Source organism: Staurois parvus, unplaced genomic scaffold (assembly GCF_062004578.1).
Source record: "Staurois parvus isolate SC_StPar_1 unplaced genomic scaffold, SC_StPar_1.0 ptg003445l, whole genome shotgun sequence".
Taxonomy (NCBI): Eukaryota; Metazoa; Chordata; class Amphibia; order Anura; family Ranidae; genus Staurois; species Staurois parvus.
This window is the reverse complement of record NW_028321241.1, coordinates 23,595-41,440: the sequence shown is the minus strand read 5'-3', so window position 1 is coordinate 41,440 and position 17,846 is coordinate 23,595. Positions and strand designations below refer to the sequence as shown.

At 53.2% G+C, this 17,846-nt stretch overlaps 1 protein-coding gene across 1 annotated transcript in view; it reads left to right on the top strand.

Moving 5' to 3' along the window:
- Window positions 1–6,254: 6,254 nt before the first annotated feature.
- LOC149428168 (histone-lysine N-methyltransferase ASH1L-like) overlaps window positions 6,255–17,846 on the top strand; it is a gene marked incomplete at its 3' end in the record, with an annotated part of 34,468 nt that continues 22,876 nt past the window's right edge. Inside the window, exons 1-3 of the mRNA XM_089667639.1 lie at window positions 6,255–6,281; window positions 6,326–10,220; window positions 17,412–17,501. Coding sequence (XP_089523765.1) covers window positions 6,255–6,281; window positions 6,326–10,220; window positions 17,412–17,501 — 4,012 coding nt within the window. The remainder of the gene's footprint in view (window positions 6,282–6,325; window positions 10,221–17,411; window positions 17,502–17,846) is intronic.

Here is a 17,846-nt window from a genome sequence, read left to right as displayed (position 1 = left end):
CAGATTGGGGGTCACATGTGGTTGGTTGGGACTGATGATTGGTTATGGGGCTTTCCTCTGTCCCCGGTGTTGGAGGAGGACATGGAGCGGAGATGGTACAGATTGGAGGTCACATGTGGTTGGTTGGGACTGATGATTGGTTATGGGGCTTTCCTCTGTCCCCGGTGTTGGAGGAGGACATGGAGCGTTGATGGTACAGATTGGGGGTCACATGTGGTTGGGTAGGACTGATGATTGGTTATGGGGCTTTCCTCTGTCCCCGGTGGAGGAGGACATGGAGCGGAGATGGTACAGATTGGGGGTCACATGTGGTTGGGTAGGACTGATGATTGGTTATGGGGCTTTCCTCTGTCCCCGGTGTTGGAGGAGGACATGGAGCGGAGATGGTACAGATTGGGGGTCACATGTGGTTGGGTAGGACTGATGATTGGTTATGGGGCTTTCCTCTGTCCCCGGTGTTGGAGGAGGATATGTAGCGGAGATGGTACAGACTGAAGGTCACATGTGGTTGGTTGGGACTGATGGGGCCCCCATGGGGCCTCTCTTTGCTCTGGCCTCCATGTCTCGGGATTTATGGAGTCTGGCAGTCTCGGTTACCTGCGGACGCACTTATATTTTTAGTTGCCGTGAGGAAATGTTCACATTAGTTTGTATCTCATTGCAACTTTAGGTGGTTTCCATGGTAACAACTGACCTAGTTCAGACGATTCAGGCAGCAGTTTATGAGGCTCCACATTACTGGAGGAGGAAACAACCAATCAGATGAATGGCTGAGGAGGACTCCGCCATGTTCATTGTGTGTTCCCCTCTTCTGCTGCATATTTCATCCTTCTTCCTCCCGTGTAGTATATTCTGCATGTCCCACGTGTGCCTGATCCATGTGTGATCCATGCGTGATCAGTGTACTCTCCATGTATGATCTATGCGTGATCAGTGTACTCTCCATGTATGATCCATGTGTGATCAGTGTACTCTCCATGTATGATCTATGCGTGATCAGTGTACTCTCCATGTATGATCCATGTGTGATCAGTGTACTCTCCATGTATGATCTATGCGTGATCAGTGTACTCTCCATGTATGATCCATGTGTGATCAGTGTACTCTCCATGTGTGATCCATGCGTGATCAGTGTACTCTCCATGTATGATCTATGCGTGATCAGTGTACTCTCCATGTATGATCTATGCGTGATCAGTGTACTCTCCATGTATGATCTATGTGTGATCAGTGTACTCTCCATGTATGATCCATGTGTGATCAGTGTACTCTCCATGTATGATCTATGCGTGATCAGTGTACTCTCCATGTATGATCTATGCGTGATCAGTGTACTCTCCATGTATGATCTATGCGTGATCAGTGTACTCTCCATGTATGATCTATGCGTGATCAGTGTACTCTCCATGTATGATCTATGCGTGATCAGTGTACTCTCCATGTATGATCCATGTGTGATCAGTGTACTCTCCATGTATGATCTATGCGTGATCAGTGTACTCTCCATGTATGATCCATGTGTGATCAGTGTACTCTCCATGTATGATCTATGCGTGATCAGTGTACTCTCCATGTAGGATCCATGCGTGATCAGTGTACTCTCCATGTATGATCAGTGTACTCTCCATGTATGATCCATGAGTGATCTGTGTACTCTCCATGTATGATCCATGCGTGATCAGTGTACTCTCCATGTATGATCCATGCATGATCTGTGTACTCTCCATGTATAATCCATGCGTGATCTGTGTACTCTCCATGTATGATCCATGCGTCATCTGTGTACTCTCCATGTGTGATCCATGTATAATCAGTGTACTCTCCATGTATGATCCATGCGTGATCTGTGTACTCTCCATGTGTGATCCATGCGCGATCAGTGTACTCTTCATGTGTGATCCATGCTTGATCTGTGTACTCTCCATGTATGATCCATGCGTGATCAGTGTACTCTCCATGTGTGATCCATGTATGAACCATGTACAATCCATTTACAATCCATGTGTGATCCATATACGATCCATATGTGACCCATGTACTACCCATTGGTGATCCATGTACCATCCATGTACGATCCATATGTGACCCATGTACTACCCATTGGTGATCCATGTACCATCCATGTACGATCCATATGTGATCCATGTACTACCCATTGGTGATCCATGTACTACCCATTGGTTATCCATGTACCACCCATGTATGATCCATATGTGACCCATGTACTACCCATTGGTTATCCATGTACCACCCATGTATGATCCATATGTGACCCATGTACTACCCATTGGTTATCCATGTACCACCCATGTGCGATCCATATGTGATCCATGTACTACCCATTGGTGATCCATGTACTACCCATTGGTTATCCATGTACCACCCATGTATGATCCATATGTGACCCATGTACCACCCATGTGCGATCCATATGTGACCCATGTACTACCCATTGGTGATCCATGTACTACTCATTGGTTATCCGTGTACCACCCATGTATGATCCATATGTGACCCATGTACTACCCATTGGTTATCCATGTACCACCCATGTATGATCCATATGTGACCCATGTACTACCCATTGGTTATCCATGTACCACCCATATGTGATCCATATGTGACCCATGTACTACCCATTGGTTATCCATGTACCACCCATGTATGATCCATATGTGACCCATGTACTACCCATTGGTTATCCATGTACCACCCATGTGCGATCCATATGTGACCCATGTACTACCCATTGGTGATCCATGTACTACCCATTGGTTATCCATGTACCACCCATGTGCGATCCATATGTAACCCATGTTTGATATTTGTCCTCTCCGTGCTCCATTACCACCACCTGTAATGACTGGCCTTTCCTGCATGGGGCACTGTTTATAGCAGACCTTATTCCATTTCCCCGCCATTATGAAACATGGAAGGTCTGATTTTTGGGGTCCCCAGGCTTCAGTGACAGACCCTCGTGGAAGAACAAAAATGAGGTCATCCTGCTTGGCCCCTCCCAGCACGCCATGACTGAGCAGGTCTAAATCTCTGCTCCCATAAACCAATCGGATCGTTCCTTCTTGTGTTTCATTCATAATGGAGGCGGGCCCATATCCAACATGCTTCCGACTGATGCCCAGAAAACGTGTAGCACGGCCGACACTGGGCGCCTGCTTTCAGATCCACCATTAGGCACTATAGGAGAGTGCAGAGGGCCATGATGGTGGTGCAGGATCACATAGCAACCAGTTAGGAACCACATACAGCACTTGTACCATTTCTGATTGGTTGCTATGGAGTATTTGTTTCATTTTGTATATTACTGGCTTCTCCCCAAGCCATCAAACTTTAGGAATTCCGCTCATGTCCGGTTCTGGTTCTTGTGGTTTGGGACGTTCTGGTCCGGTGTTCAGAGGCTCAATACGCTCCCTTATGTCTCCGTTGTCATATGGAGGTGGAGATGAAGGATCTTCTCCCTCCTCCAGTTCATCTACATGGGAGCAGAAGTCGGTGTGGTGAGTCTATGTACAGCCCCAAGCCTCCCCTTCCACTGATCTCCGGTTCTGGTTCTTGTGGTTTGGGACGTTCTGGTCCGGTCTCAATACGCTCCCTTATGTCTTTGTTGTCATATGGAGGTGGAGATGAAGGATCTTCTCCCTCCTCCAGTTCATCTACTTGGGAGCAGAAGTCGGTGTGGTGAGTCTCTGTACAGCCCCAAGCCTCCCCTTCCACTGATCTCCGGTTCCGGTTCTTGTGGTTTGGGACGTTCTGGTCCGGTGTTCAGAGGCTCAATACGCTCCCTTATGTCTCCGTTGTCATATGGAGGTGGAGATGAAGGATCTTCTCCCTCCTCCAGTTCATCTACATGGGAGCAGAAGTCGGTGTGGTGAGTCTCTGTACAGCCCCAAGCCTCCCCTTCCGCTCATGTCCGGTTCTGGTTCTTGTGGTTTGGGACGTTCTGGTCCGGTCTCAATACGCTCCCTTATGTCTCCGTTGTCATATGGAGGTGGAGATGAAGGATCTTCTCCCTCCTCCAGTTCATCTACTTGGGAGCAGAAGTCGGTGTGGTGAGTCTCTGTACAGCCCCAAGCCTCCCCTTCCACTGATCTCCGGTTCCGGTTCTTGTGGTTTGGGACGTTCTGGTCCGGTCTCAATACGCTCCCTTATGTCTCTGTTGTCATATGGAGGTGGAGATGAAGGATCTTCTCCCTCCTCCAGTTCATCTACTTGGGAGCAGAAGTCGGTGTGGTGAGTCTCTGTACAGCCCCAAGCCTCCCCTTCCACTGATCTCCGGTTCCGGTTCTTGTGGTTTGGGACGTTCTGGTCCGGTCTCAATACGCTCCCTTATGTCTCCGTTGTCATATGGAGGTGGAGATGAAGGATCTTCTCCCTCCTCCAGTTCATCTACATGGGAGCAGAAGTCGGTGTGGTGAGTCTCTGTACAGCCCCAAGCCTCCCCTTCCACTGATCTCCGGTTCCGGTTCTTGTGGTTTGGGACGTTCTGGTCCGGTCTCAATACGCTCCCTTATGTCTTTGTTGTCATATGGAGGTGGAGATGAAGGATCTTCTCCCTCCTCCAGTTCATCTACTTGGGAGCAGAAGTCGGTGTGGTGAGTCTCTGTACAGCCCCAAGCCTCCCCTTCCACTGATCTCCGGTTCCGGTTCTTGTGGTTTGGGACGTTCTGGTCCGGTCTCAATACGCTCCCTTATGTCTTTGTTGTCATATGGAGGTGGAGATGAAGGATCTTCTCCCTCCTCCAGTTCATCTACTTGGGAGCAGAAGTCGGTGTGGTGAGTCTCTGTACAGCCCCAAGCCTCCCCTTCCACTGATCTCCGGTTCCGGTTCTTGTGGTTTGGGACGTTCTGGTCCGGTCTCAATACGCTCCCTTATGTCTTTGTTGTCATATGGAGGTGGAGATGAAGGATCTTCTCCCTCCTCCAGTTCATCTACATGGGAGCAGAAGTCGGTGTGGTGAGTCTCTGTACAGCCCCAAGCCTCCCCTTCCACTGATCTCCGGTTCCGGTTCTTGTGGTTTGGGACGTTCTGGTCCGGTGTTCAGAGGCTCAATACGCTCCCTTATGTCTTTGTTGTCATATGGAGGTGGAGATGAAGGATCTTCTCCCTCCTCCAGTTCATCTACATGGGAGCAGAAGTCGGTGTGGTGAGTCTCTGTACAGCCCCAAGCCTCCCCTTCCGCTCATGTCCGGTTCTGGTTCTTGTGGTTTGGGACGTTCTGGTCCGGTCTCAATACGCTCCCTTATGTCTTTGTTGTCATATGGAGGTGGAGATGAAGGATCTTCTCCCTCCTCCAGTTCATCTACTTGGGAGCAGAAGTCGGTGTGGTGAGTCTCTGTACAGCCCCAAGCCTCCCCTTCCACTGATCTCCGGTTCCGGTTCTTGTGGTTTGGGACGTTCTGGTCCGGTCTCAATACGCTCCCTTATGTCTTTGTTGTCATATGGAGGTGGAGATGAAGGATCTTCTCCCTCCTCCAGTTCATCTACATGGGAGCAGAAGTCGGTGTGGTGAGTCTCTGTACAGCCCCAAGCCTCCCCTTCCGCACAGCTGTGGTCTTCAGAGCCCCCCGTGTCCTCCTCCAGTCATTACCTTTCCCACCAAGAGGCGTCCAGCGGTTGTGAGAGAGAAAGCTTTACCCTGAGGCCATCAGAATCTCCGTGTCAGAGAGAGGAGAGCCAGCGCGGCTGGTGATTGAATTACATGGAAGGCGCGGATCCGTTTTCTAGAGGGGTGTTGTGCATTGGTGGCGCGGACACAACGCTTGGCACGCTGCCCAGTTTTTCCATGGCAGCGGTTGCTGTTATGCAAATTCTGCTCAAGCTTTGAATTCCTCTGTAGGGTTTTTTTTTCCCCCTCTTGTTCTTAGCGTACACAAAACAAGCAGCGGAACGCCGCAGCCACCATCTCCCTCCCTGCCTGCCTGCAAAACGAAACAAGGTGCCACGTTTATTTACATAAATAACTGGCAAGGATTAGGCCAACTCCGTCACGTACAGCCAAACCCAGCTGGCTGCCGAATACGGGTGGAGAGAATTCTCCTTCCAGTGAGAGGGATCTGCTCCCCGTTCTTCACCTTTTTCCAACAATCCTTTGTATGGGAGTAGCGGATAGGCCAGATTTTTTACGTTTGCTGGATCTGGCGAAGGTCATCCAGATTTAATCTAGCTTTCATTTTCCGGTGAGTCTCAGCCGGGCCTGTTCCTGGGCTTCAGGCCTGTAGATTGGTGAATGGTCAGGATGAAGATGATGATGGCGCACACAATGGCGGGTTGCTCCTCTAAATCTCTATTTTGTGTTTTCTCTTCCAGGACTCTTCCAGATCGTCTAAGAAGTCTGCAGAGAACCCGAGTCACGACGGCCTGAAGGCAGAGTGTTTACATGTCCGCTCCGAGGAGGAGAAGGTCCCCGCTACAAAGAATTCTTCACCTTTGCACTCAGAAGTGGCTGAGCTCACCAAGGCATCACCACCTGGACTTGTCAGTAACAAAGACCCTGACTCAAAGGACAGGGTACCGGTGAACGGCACAGCCGCCAGCGTTACTGAAAAACTCGCTCAGCTCATCGCAACATGCCCTCCTTCCAAGTCTTCCAAAATCAGAGCCAAAAAGCAGGCATCGTCAGCCCCGGTCAGCTTGCCCTTGGAAGAACGGGCAATGCCGAAAGATGACTCTCCTGCGACAGAGCGTCTGAGCTCTCCTTCCAAATCCAGGGGCTCGGAGGAAAGAATGAACAGTCAAGCTTCGGAGAGGGTTAACGTACGGCAGGCCAAGGACAGCATCTTGGAAAAGTTCTGTATCAGGAAAGAGGGATCCACCGGTGAGAAAGAGAAATGTAATAACAGGACTTCCATCCCGGTGGAGAAAGGTTCCCTCTCTGAGAAAGGTCTCCCTGTTGCGGAAATGCCTGAAAAGCTTTGCCCTGTGTATTGCACTTCATTGGACTATCGGAAGGGGGGTGCGTCGGACGCGTCAGCAGCCGTGTCACCTTTCAGTGCCGTCGGGGAGGGTAATCTACCTTCGCCAGCACCAGCGACGTCTCTGACATCCTCCAGTAGGAGTTCAAATGTGAATTGTCCCCAATCCCCCTCAAGTTCATTGCACTTAACTCTTGACGCAACGCGTGTGGAATGTATTGATGAGCCAAGCGACAAAAGCAAGTTTACATCCGACACTTTACCCGCTAACAGGGCTCATAAAATCCCTCAAAAATCTCTGGACTTCTTACAGAACGAAAAGACGAGCAAAGAGGCGAAAAGTGTCCCCAGTGAGAATTTAAGGACTCATGTTCCCCATGTACCAGACAAAAAGCCCACGCAGAGGGTGGAGCCTGGCAGCCACCGCTCAGACCCATCTGTTGTCAGTTTTGCAAGTTTACTTAGGAAAAAACAGTTGGTGAAGGTCAGCGGCCTCTCGGAAAAGCCGCCTTACAGCAGCCAACATGGAAGCACCAACTCGCAGACTAAACACTTTAAGAAAAGGAAAGGTAAAAAGCCGCGGTGGACCAAAGTGTCCAACAAAACCATCCAGCACCCCAAAGTATCATCTGAGCATGGCGTGGGAAGGCCAGCCTCAGTGGTCAGTGATAGGTCTCAGCGGGGCACACCTGAGAAAGCTGGGGGGAAAACTTCAGTTCATGGTCTACTGTCCAAGTCATTGTCCAAAGCAAGCATGTCCAATGAAGGAGCCATCAACGAAACGCACAAGCAGAACCCCAAACTGTATAGTTCCCATAGGAATTACCGAATGGTTTGTATGCCCACCGATGGTTCCGATTCCTACAAACCTAAGAGAGGAAAGCCTAAAAGTAAGGACATGCCGCATCTGGAGGGTCCCCCGAAAAGAGCACTTAAAATCCCAGCTTTTAAAGTAGCCTCATCGCAGTCCAAAGAAGAGCAAGGGCCTCCTGTTCTCCAGCCAGAGATCGAGATGCCGTCTCTAAAAACCAACCTTCCCAGACCGGTGTTTCCGAGGAAGAGAGGGAGGCCGAGGAGGGATTCGGCTGCCCCGATGCGAACGCCGCCTGTCCTTTCCGTCGCACCTTTTCTGGTGACCGATAATCACAAGCAAACTGAATGTGAAAACGAGAAGCAACAGAACGATGACCATGTGAACAGCAGACTCCATGCTGACGACGCGGGCAGCAACTGCTCGGAGGCGGACAAGAAATCTCTGAAGAAAAACAACGGGCAACTAGTGAAGAATATTATTCGGAAGATAAATAAGATGAAGACTATTAAACGGAAGAAGCTGCTGAGTCAGATCCTCTCCGGCGCGGCTGAACAAAGCTCCAGAGGGAAGACTCCAGTGAAGCTGCAAGGTACGGTATCAACGCTTGCCGCCACGTTCACTTCTAAACTGGGTCAGCAAATAAACGTCAGCAAGAAAGGCACCATCTACATGGGCAAGAGGAGAGGCAGGAAGCCCAAGTCAACATCAGAGAGCATCATGACCAAAAATTCCGTCAGTTCTCTAGAAAAAGCTGGCCAGCAAGAGGCTCACCCAACGTTGGGTCAAGGTGTAGCACCCATCATATCCCAGAACATACCTGGCTCCGAGGTTCTTCCTTCTCCAGCCAGTTCCCTCTCGCCTGGAGCCAGTGGCGCCCAGAGTCCCATCAGCAGTGATGCCAGTTTTGTGGAGCCCAGCCCCGTGCCATATCCCCACCCACACTCGAGGCAAGGTACCTTCCTTCAGACCCTTGCCATGAGGAAAGCCTCCAAGGACTGCAGACAACTGTCACCCCCAACGTTGCTGCCAAACTCTCCCTCCCACCTCAATGAAATCCCTTCCTTAAAGGAAGCCACTTCTTCTCCCATCAGTGAGTCTCACAGCGATGAGACCATCCCCAGCGACAGCGGCATCGGGACGGACAACAACAGCACGTCAGACCGGGCGGAGAAGTTTTGCGCACAGAAGAAGAGACGCCATTCTTTCGAACACATTGCTCTTCTTGCACCTCAGGCCTCGCCGGTCCTTAGCGGCCTCAAAGAGAAACACAAGCACAAATGTAAGCACAGGAGCCATGACTATCTCACCTACGACAAGCTCAAGCGGCGGAAACGTAAAAAGAAGTACCCGCAGCTGCGCGCCCGGCAGGACCCGGACTTCCTGGCTGAGTTGGAGGAGCTTGTAACGCGTTTGAGTGAGGTCCACATTTCCCACCGGGGTCACCATTTCATCCCCCGAGATCTGCTTCCTACCATATTCCGCCTCAATTTCAACAGCTTCTACAGTCACCCAACCTTTCCTTTGGATCCTTTGCACTACATCCGGAAGCCGGACTTGAAGAAGAAGAGGGGGCGGCCCCCCAAGATGCGGGACTCCATGTCGGAGATGCCATTTGTCCACAGTCTCGGTTTTCCCCTCTCCAGCACTGGCTTCTACCCTTCATACAGCATGCCTTACTCCCCCTCCCCCATTACTGCAGCCCCCATTGGCTTAAGTTATTATGGACGGTACCCCCCCACCCTGTACCCCCCTCCACCTTCTCCTTCCTTCACCACCCCACTGCACCCCCCTTCCTACATGCATGCAGGCCATTTATTGCTGAACCCTGCCAAGTACCATAAGAAGAAACACAAGCTCCTGCGGCAAGAGGCGTTCCTGACCACCAGCCGCACCCCTCTCCTTCCTGTGGGCACCTACCCCACCGTCCCCCCAGACATGGCCTACGGTTGGATGGTGGAGCACAAACACCGCCACCGCCACAAACACCGGGAACACCGATCAGACCAGCCGCAGCTCTCCATGGATCCCTTGGCTGGGGTTGGCTCTTCTAGGACGGTTCTGGAGTCCCTGAAACGTTACAGGTTTGGGAAGGACAACATCGGGGAGCGGTACAAACACAAAGACAAACACCGGTGTCACCTCTCCTGCGGTCACCTGACTCCTGCCAAGGGACTGCTGAGCCGAGAGGAGCAGTGGGTCCGGAGGGAGGCCCCTGAGGCGGGCTTGTTGGCTTTGGGACTTCAGACTCCATTGCAGATTGACTGTTCCAACAGCTCGCCCAGCCTCTCGCTCAGCGGCTTCACGTCCGGCTCCGAGCCGGCCAGCAGCGATGAACACACCAACCTCTTCACAAGTGCAATAGGCAACTGTCGGGGCCCCATGTCTGCCAACACCGGGTGCAAGACGCTCAGCGATGGCCCCACCTTCTTCACGGAGAGCAGATCCACCAGGAAGGAGGCTGCCCAGTCCTCAGCAGGTAAGAGAGTGAAGGAACGTCCAACTGTGTGCATGAATGCCCCTCCCCCCCAACATCAACAGGGTGGTATGATCCACACAGTGTCCCAGGAACACCCCTCCCCCCCAACATCAACAGGGTGGTATGATCCACACAGTGTCCCAGGAACGCCCCTCCCCCCCAACATCAACAGGGTGGTATGATCCACACAGTGTCCCAGGAACACCCCCCCCCCAACATCAACAGGGTGGTATGATCCACACAGTGTCCCAGGAACGCCCCTCCCCCCCAACATCAACAGGGTGGTATGATCCACACAGTGTCCCAGGAACACCCCTCCCCCCCAACATCAACAGGGTGGTATGATCCACACAGTGTCCCAGGAACGCCCCTCCCCCCAACATCAACAGGGTGGTATGATCCACACAGTGTCCCAGGAACGCCCCTCCCCCCCAACATCAACAGGGTGGTATGATCCACACAGTGTCCCAGGAACACCCCTCCCCCCCAACATCAACAGGGTGGTATGATCCACACAGTGTCCCAGGAACGCCCCTCCCCCCCAACATCAACAGGGTGGTATGATCCACACAGTGTCCCAGGAACGCCCCTCCCCCCCAACATCAACAGGGTGGTATGATCCACACAGTGTCCCAGGAACGCCCCTCCCCCCCAACATCAACAGGGTGGTATGATCCACACAGTGTCCCAGGAACGCCCCTCCCCCCCAACATCAACAGGGTGGTATGATCCACACAGTGTCCCAGGAACGCCCCTCCCCCCCAACATCAACAGTGTGGTATGATCCACACAGTGTCCCAGGAACGCCCCTCCCCCCCAACATCAACAGGGTGGTATGATCCACACAGTGTCCCAGGAACACCCCCCCCCCAACATCAACAGGGTGGTATGATCCACACAGTGTCCCAGGAACACCCCTCCCCCCCAACATCAACAGGGTGGTATGATCCACACAGTGTCCCAGTGATGGCACCGTCCTCTGCTGAACAGACAGGGGGCGCTCTCAGTGCATGGATGGGCTGTGTGTATGAACCCCCCCCAACATCAACAGGGTGGTATGATCCACACAGTGTCCCAGGAACGCCCCTCCCCCCCAACATCAACAGGGTGGTATGATCCACACAGTGTCCCAGGAACGCCCCTCCCCCCCCAACATCAACAGGGTGGTATGATCCACACAGTGTCCCAGTGATGGCGCAGTCCTCTGCTGAACAGACAGGGGGCGCTCTCAGTGTATGGATGGGCTCAGTGATGAGTCTGGTGAATGGATGGGCTCAGCGATGTGTCTGGTGATTGGATGGGCTCAGTGATGTGTCTGGTGAATGGATGGGCTCAGTGATGAGTCTGGTGAATGGATGGGCTCAGCGATGTGTCTGGTGAATGGATGGGCTCAGGGATGTCTCTGGTGAATGGATGGGCTCAGGGATGTCTCTGGTGAATGGATGGGCTCAGTGATGTCTCTGGATGGGCTCAGTGATGTCTCTGGTGAATGGATGGGCTCAGTGATGTCTGGTGAATGGATGGGCTCAGCGATGTTTCTGGTGAATGGATGGGCTCAGTGATATGTCTGGTGAATGGATGGGCTCAGTGATGTCTCTGGTGAATGGATGGGCTCAGTGATGTGTCTGGTGAATGGATGGGCTCAGGGACGTCTCTGGTGAATGGATGGGCTCAGCGATGTGTCTGTTGAATGGATGGGCTCAGCGATGTCTCTGGTGAATGGATGGGCTCAGCGATGTCCCTGGTGAATGGATGGGCTCAGCGATGTCTCTGGTGAATGGATGGGCTCAGCGATGTCTCTGGTGAATGGATGGGCTCAGCGATGTCCCTGGTGAATGGATGGGCTCAGCGATGTCTCTGGTGAATGGATGGGCTCAGCGATGTCTCTGGTGAATGGATGGGCTCAGGGACGTGTCTGGTGAATGGATGGGCTCAGGGACGTGTCTGGTGAATGGATGGGCTCAGGGACGTCTCTGGTGAATGGATGGGCTCAGGGACGTCTCTGGTGAATGGATGGGCTCAGTGATGTCTCTGGATGGGCTCAGTGATGTCTCTGGTGAATGGATGGGCTCAGTGATGTCTCTGGTGAATGGATGGGCTCAGCGATGTCTCTGGTGAATGGATGGACTCAGCGTTGTGTCTGTTGAATGGATGGGCTCAGCGATGTCTCTGGTGAATGGATGGGCTCAGCAATCTCTCTGGTGAATGGATGGGCTCAGGGATGTCTGGTGAATGGATGGACTCAGCGATGTGTCTGGTGAATTGATGGGCTCAGGGACGTGTCTGGTGAATGGATGGGCTCAGGGACGTCTCTGGTGAATGGATGGGCTCAGGAACGTCTCTGGTGAATGGATGGGCTCAGGGACGTCTCTGGTGAATGGATGGGCTCAGCGACGTGTCTGTTGAATGGATGGGCTCAGCGACGTCTCTGGTGAATGGATGGGCTCAGCGACGTCTCTGGTGAATGGATGGGCTCAGCGACGTCTCTGGTGAATGGATGGGCTCAGTGATGTCTCTGGATGGGCCCAGTGATGTCTCTGGATGGGCTCAGTGATGTCTCTGGTGAATGGATGGGCTCAGCGATGTGTCTGGTGAATGGATGGGCTCAGCGATATGTCTGGTGAATGGATGGGCTCAGGGATGTCTCTGGTGAATGGATGGGCTCAGGGATGTCTCTGGTGAATGGATGGGCTCAGCGATGTCTCTGGTGAATGGATGGGCTCAGCAATGTGTCTGGTGAATGGATGGGCTCAGCGATGTCTCTGGTGAATGGATGGGCTCAGCGATGTCTCTGGTGAATGGATGGTAGGGGTCCTCTCCTCAGAGCTCAGGGTTGTCTGTAGTGTTGGGAATTGTCTTCCTGGAGTAGGGGTGACGCACACACAGACACACACACGCACTCACACGCACACACAGACACGCACACGCACTCACACACACACATACACGCACACAGACACGCGGCGTCGGGGGGCTCATTAGTGCCTGCAGTGCCTCCGCTGTCCTTGCAGATGACGGGGGGGGGGGGGGGGGGAGTTAGCTCCGCCTCCTCCAGATGTAATTGTGTCTCCAGTCCTGGAGGAAGCCGTGACATTGCAGAGCCGAGCCGGCAGATTATAAATAGAAGGACCTGAAATATCAGCCAGTCCCTGACCTTCAACCGGCCGGTGATCAGTCCCTACAGGGTGGGATCTTCTGTGTGATCCTCCATAGACATCCCATCCCTGACCTTCAACCAGCCGGTGATCAGTCCCTACAGGGTGGGATCTCCTGTGTGATCCTCCATAGACATCCCATCCCTGACCTTCAACCGGCCGGTGATCAGTCCCTACAAGGTGGGATCTCCTGTATGATCCACCATGGACATCCCATCCCTGACCTTCAACCGGCCGGTGATCAGTCCCTACAGGGTAGGGTGGGATCTCCTGTATGATCCTCCATAGACATCCCATCCCTGACCTTCAACCGGCCAGTGATCAGTCCCTACAAGGTGGGATCTCCTGTGTGATCCTCCATGGACATCCCATCCCTGACCTTCAGCCGGCCCTTATTACCAGACAGTTCTTATAATCGGTGATCAGTCCCTACAGGGTGGGATCTCCTGTATGATCCACCATGGACATCCCATCCCTGACCTGCAACCGGCCGGTGATCAGTCCCTACAAGGTGGGATCTCCTGTATGATCCACCATGGACATCCCATCCCTGACCTTCAACCGGCCGGTGATCAGTCCCTACAGGGTGGGATCTTCTGTGTGATCCTCCATAGACATCCCATCCCTGACCTTCAACCAGCCGGTGATCAGTCCCTACAGGGTGGGATCTCCTGTGTGATCCTCCATAGACATCCCATCCCTGACCTTCAACCGGCCGGTGATCAGTCCCTACAAGGTGGGATCTCCTGTATGATCCACCATGGACATCCCATCCCTGACCTTCAACCGGCCGGTGATCAGTCCCTACAGGGTAGGGTGGGATCTCCTGTATGATCCTCCATAGACATCCCATCCCTGACCTTCAACCGGCCAGTGATCAGTCCCTACAAGGTGGGATCTCCTGTGTGATCCTCCATGGACATCCCATCCCTGACCTTCAGCCGGCCCTTATTACCAGACAGTTCTTATAATCGGTGATCAGTCCCTACAGGGTGGGATCTCCTGTATGATCCACCATGGACATCCCATCCCTGACCTGCAACCGGCCGGTGATCAGTCCCTACAAGGTGGGATCTCCTGTATGATCCACCATGGACATCCCATCCCTGACCTTCAGCCGGCCGGTGATCAGTCCCTACAAGGTGGGATCTCCTGTATGATCCACCATGGACATCCCATCCCTGACCTTCAACCGACCAGTGATCAGTCCCTACAAGGTGGGATCTCCTGTATGATCCACCATGGACATCCCATCCCTGACCTTCAACCGGCCGGTGATCAGTCCCTACAAGGTGGGATCTCCTGTGTGGTCCACCATGGACATCCCATCCCTGACCTTCATCCGGCCGGTGATCAGTCCCTACAGGGTGGGATCTCCTGTATGATCCTCCATGGACATCCCATCCCTGACCTTCAACTGGCCGGTGATCAGTCCCTACAAGGTGGGATCTCCTGTGTGATCCTCCATGGACATCCCATCCCTGACCTTCAACCGGCCGGTGATCAGTCCCTACAAGGTGGGATCTCCTGTATGATCCACCATGGACATCCCATCCCTGACCTTCAACCAGCCGGCCAGTGATCAGTCCCTACAGGGTGGGATCTCCTGTATGGTCCACCATGGACATCTTATTCCGGACCTTCAGCCGGCCCATACTACCAGACAGTTCTTATATTCGGTGATCAGTCCCTACAAGGTGGGATCTCCTGTATGGTCCACCATGGACATCCCATCCCTGACCTTCAGCCGGCCGGTGATCAGTCCCTACAAGGTGGGATCTCCTGTATGATCCTCCATGGACATCCCATCCCTGACCTTCACCCGGCCCATACTGTCAGACAGTTCTTATATTCGGTGATCAGTCCCTACAAGGTGGGATCTCCTGTATGATCCTCCATGGACATCCCATCCCTGACCTTCAGCCGGCCGGTGATCAGTCCCTACAAGGTGGGATCTCCTGTGTGATCCTCCATGGACATCCCATCCCTGACCTTCAGCCGGCCGGTGATCAGTCCCTACAAGGTGGGATCTCCTGTATGATCCTCCATGGACATCCCATCCCTGACCTTCAGCCGGCCGGTGATCAGTCCCTACAAGGTGGGATCTCCTGTGTGATCCTCCATGGACATCCCATCCCTGACCTTCAGCCGGCCGGTGATCAGTCCCTACAAGGTGGGATCTCCTGTATGATCCTCCATAGACATCCCATCCCTGACCTTCAACCGGCCGGTGATCAGTCCCTACAAGGTGGGATCTCCTGTATGATCCTCCATGGACATCCCATCCCTGACCTTCAACCGGCCGGTGATCAGTCCCTACAAGGTGGGATCTCCTGTGTGATCCTCCATAGACATCCCATCCCTGACCTTCAACCGGCCGGTGATCAGTCCCTACAAGGTGGGATCTCCTGTATGATCCTCCATGGACATCCCATCCCTGACCTTCAACCGGCCGGTGATCAGTCCCTACAGGGTAGGGTGGGATCTCCTGTATGATCCTCCATGGACATCCCATCCCTGACCTTCAACCGGCCGGTGATCAGTCCCTACAAGGTGGGATCTCCTGTATGATCCACCATGGACATCCCATCCCTGACCTTCAACCGGCCGGTGATCAGTCCCTACAGGGTAGGGTGGGATCTCCTGTATGATCCTCCATAGACATCCCATCCCTGACCTTCAACCGGCCAGTGATCAGTCCCTACAAGGTGGGATCTCCTGTGTGATCCTCCATGGACATCCCATCCCTGACCTTCAACCGGCCCTTATTACCAGACAGTTCTTATAATCGGTGATCAGTCCCTACAGGGTGGGATCTCCTGTATGATCCACCATGGACATCCCATCCCTGACCTGCAACCGGCCGGTGATCAGTCCCTACAAGGTGGGATCTCCTGTATGATCCACCATGGACATCCCATCCCTGACCTTCAGCCGGCCGGTGATCAGTCCCTACAAGGTGGGATCTCCTGTATGATCCACCATGGACATCCCATCCCTGACCTTCAACCGACCAGTGATCAGTCCCTACAAGGTGGGATCTCCTGTATGATCCACCATGGACATCCCATCCCTGACCTTCAACCGGCCGGTGATCAGTCCCTACAAGGTGGGATCTCCTGTGTGGTCCACCATGGACATCCCATCCCTGACCTTCATCCGGCCGGTGATCAGTCCCTACAGGGTGGGATCTCCTGTATGATCCTCCATGGACATCCCATCCCTGACCTTCAACTGGCCGGTGATCAGTCCCTACAAGGTGGGATCTCCTGTGTGATCCTCCATGGACATCCCATCCCTGACCTTCAACCAGCCGGCCAGTGATCAGTCCCTACAGGGTGGGATCTCCTGTATGGTCCACCATGGACATCTTATTCCGGACCTTCAGCCGGCCCATACTACCAGACAGTTCTTATATTCGGTGATCAGTCCCTACAAGGTGGGATCTCCTGTATGGTCCACCATGGACATCCCATCCCTGACCTTCAACCGGCCGGTGATCAGTCCCTACAAGGTGGGATCTCCTGTGTGCTCCTCCATGGACATCCCATCCCTGACCTTCAGCCGGCCGGTGATCAGTCCCTACAAGGTGGGATCTCCTGTATGATCCTCCATGGACATCCCATCCCTGACCTTCACCCGGCCCATACTGTCAGACAGTTCTTATATTCGGTGATCAGTCCCTACAAGGTGGGATCTCCTGTATGATCCTCCATGGACATCCCATCCCTGACCTTCAGCCGGCCGGTGATCAGTCCCTACAAGGTGGGATCTCCTGTGTGATCCTCCATGGACATCCCATCCCTGACCTTCAGCCGGCCGGTGATCAGTCCCTACAAGGTGGGATCTCCTGTGTGATCCTCCATGGACATCCCATCCCTGACCTTCAGCCGGCCGGTGATCAGTCCCTACAAGGTGGGATCTCCTGTGTGATCCTCCATGAACCTCATACTTGGATATGTTCTTGACATTGACCCTGACACTGTGTCCTCCTTGTTGCCGTGCTGAACGGATTGTGTCCTCCATTATTTTTCAGCTTTCCAGGAGCGTAGTCTGAGGACCCCCGACAGTTCCAGTTACAGTCCATCTAGAAGAAGGACGGCGTCTGAGAGCACTTCATGTTCAGGTAAAGAAGAAAGCTTCCCGGGGTAGGATGAGGCCTAGAACAGTCCCTGGGACCCTACAGCTCCATCATCTTCTCACCATACGAGATCCCTCTTCTCCAATCTGGAGGAGACGTGATGGTGTTTCCAGAAATGATTGGGTTCTGTGTAGAATGGGGATCTGATTGGATTGGTGTGTGGGGATCTGATTGGATTGGTGTGTGGGGATCTGATTGGATTGGTGTGGGGATCTGATTGGATAGGTGTGTGGGGATCTGATTGGATTGGTGTGGGGATCTGATTGGATAGGTGTGTGGGGATCTGATTGGATTGGTGTGTGGGGATCTGATTGGATTGGTGTGTGGGGA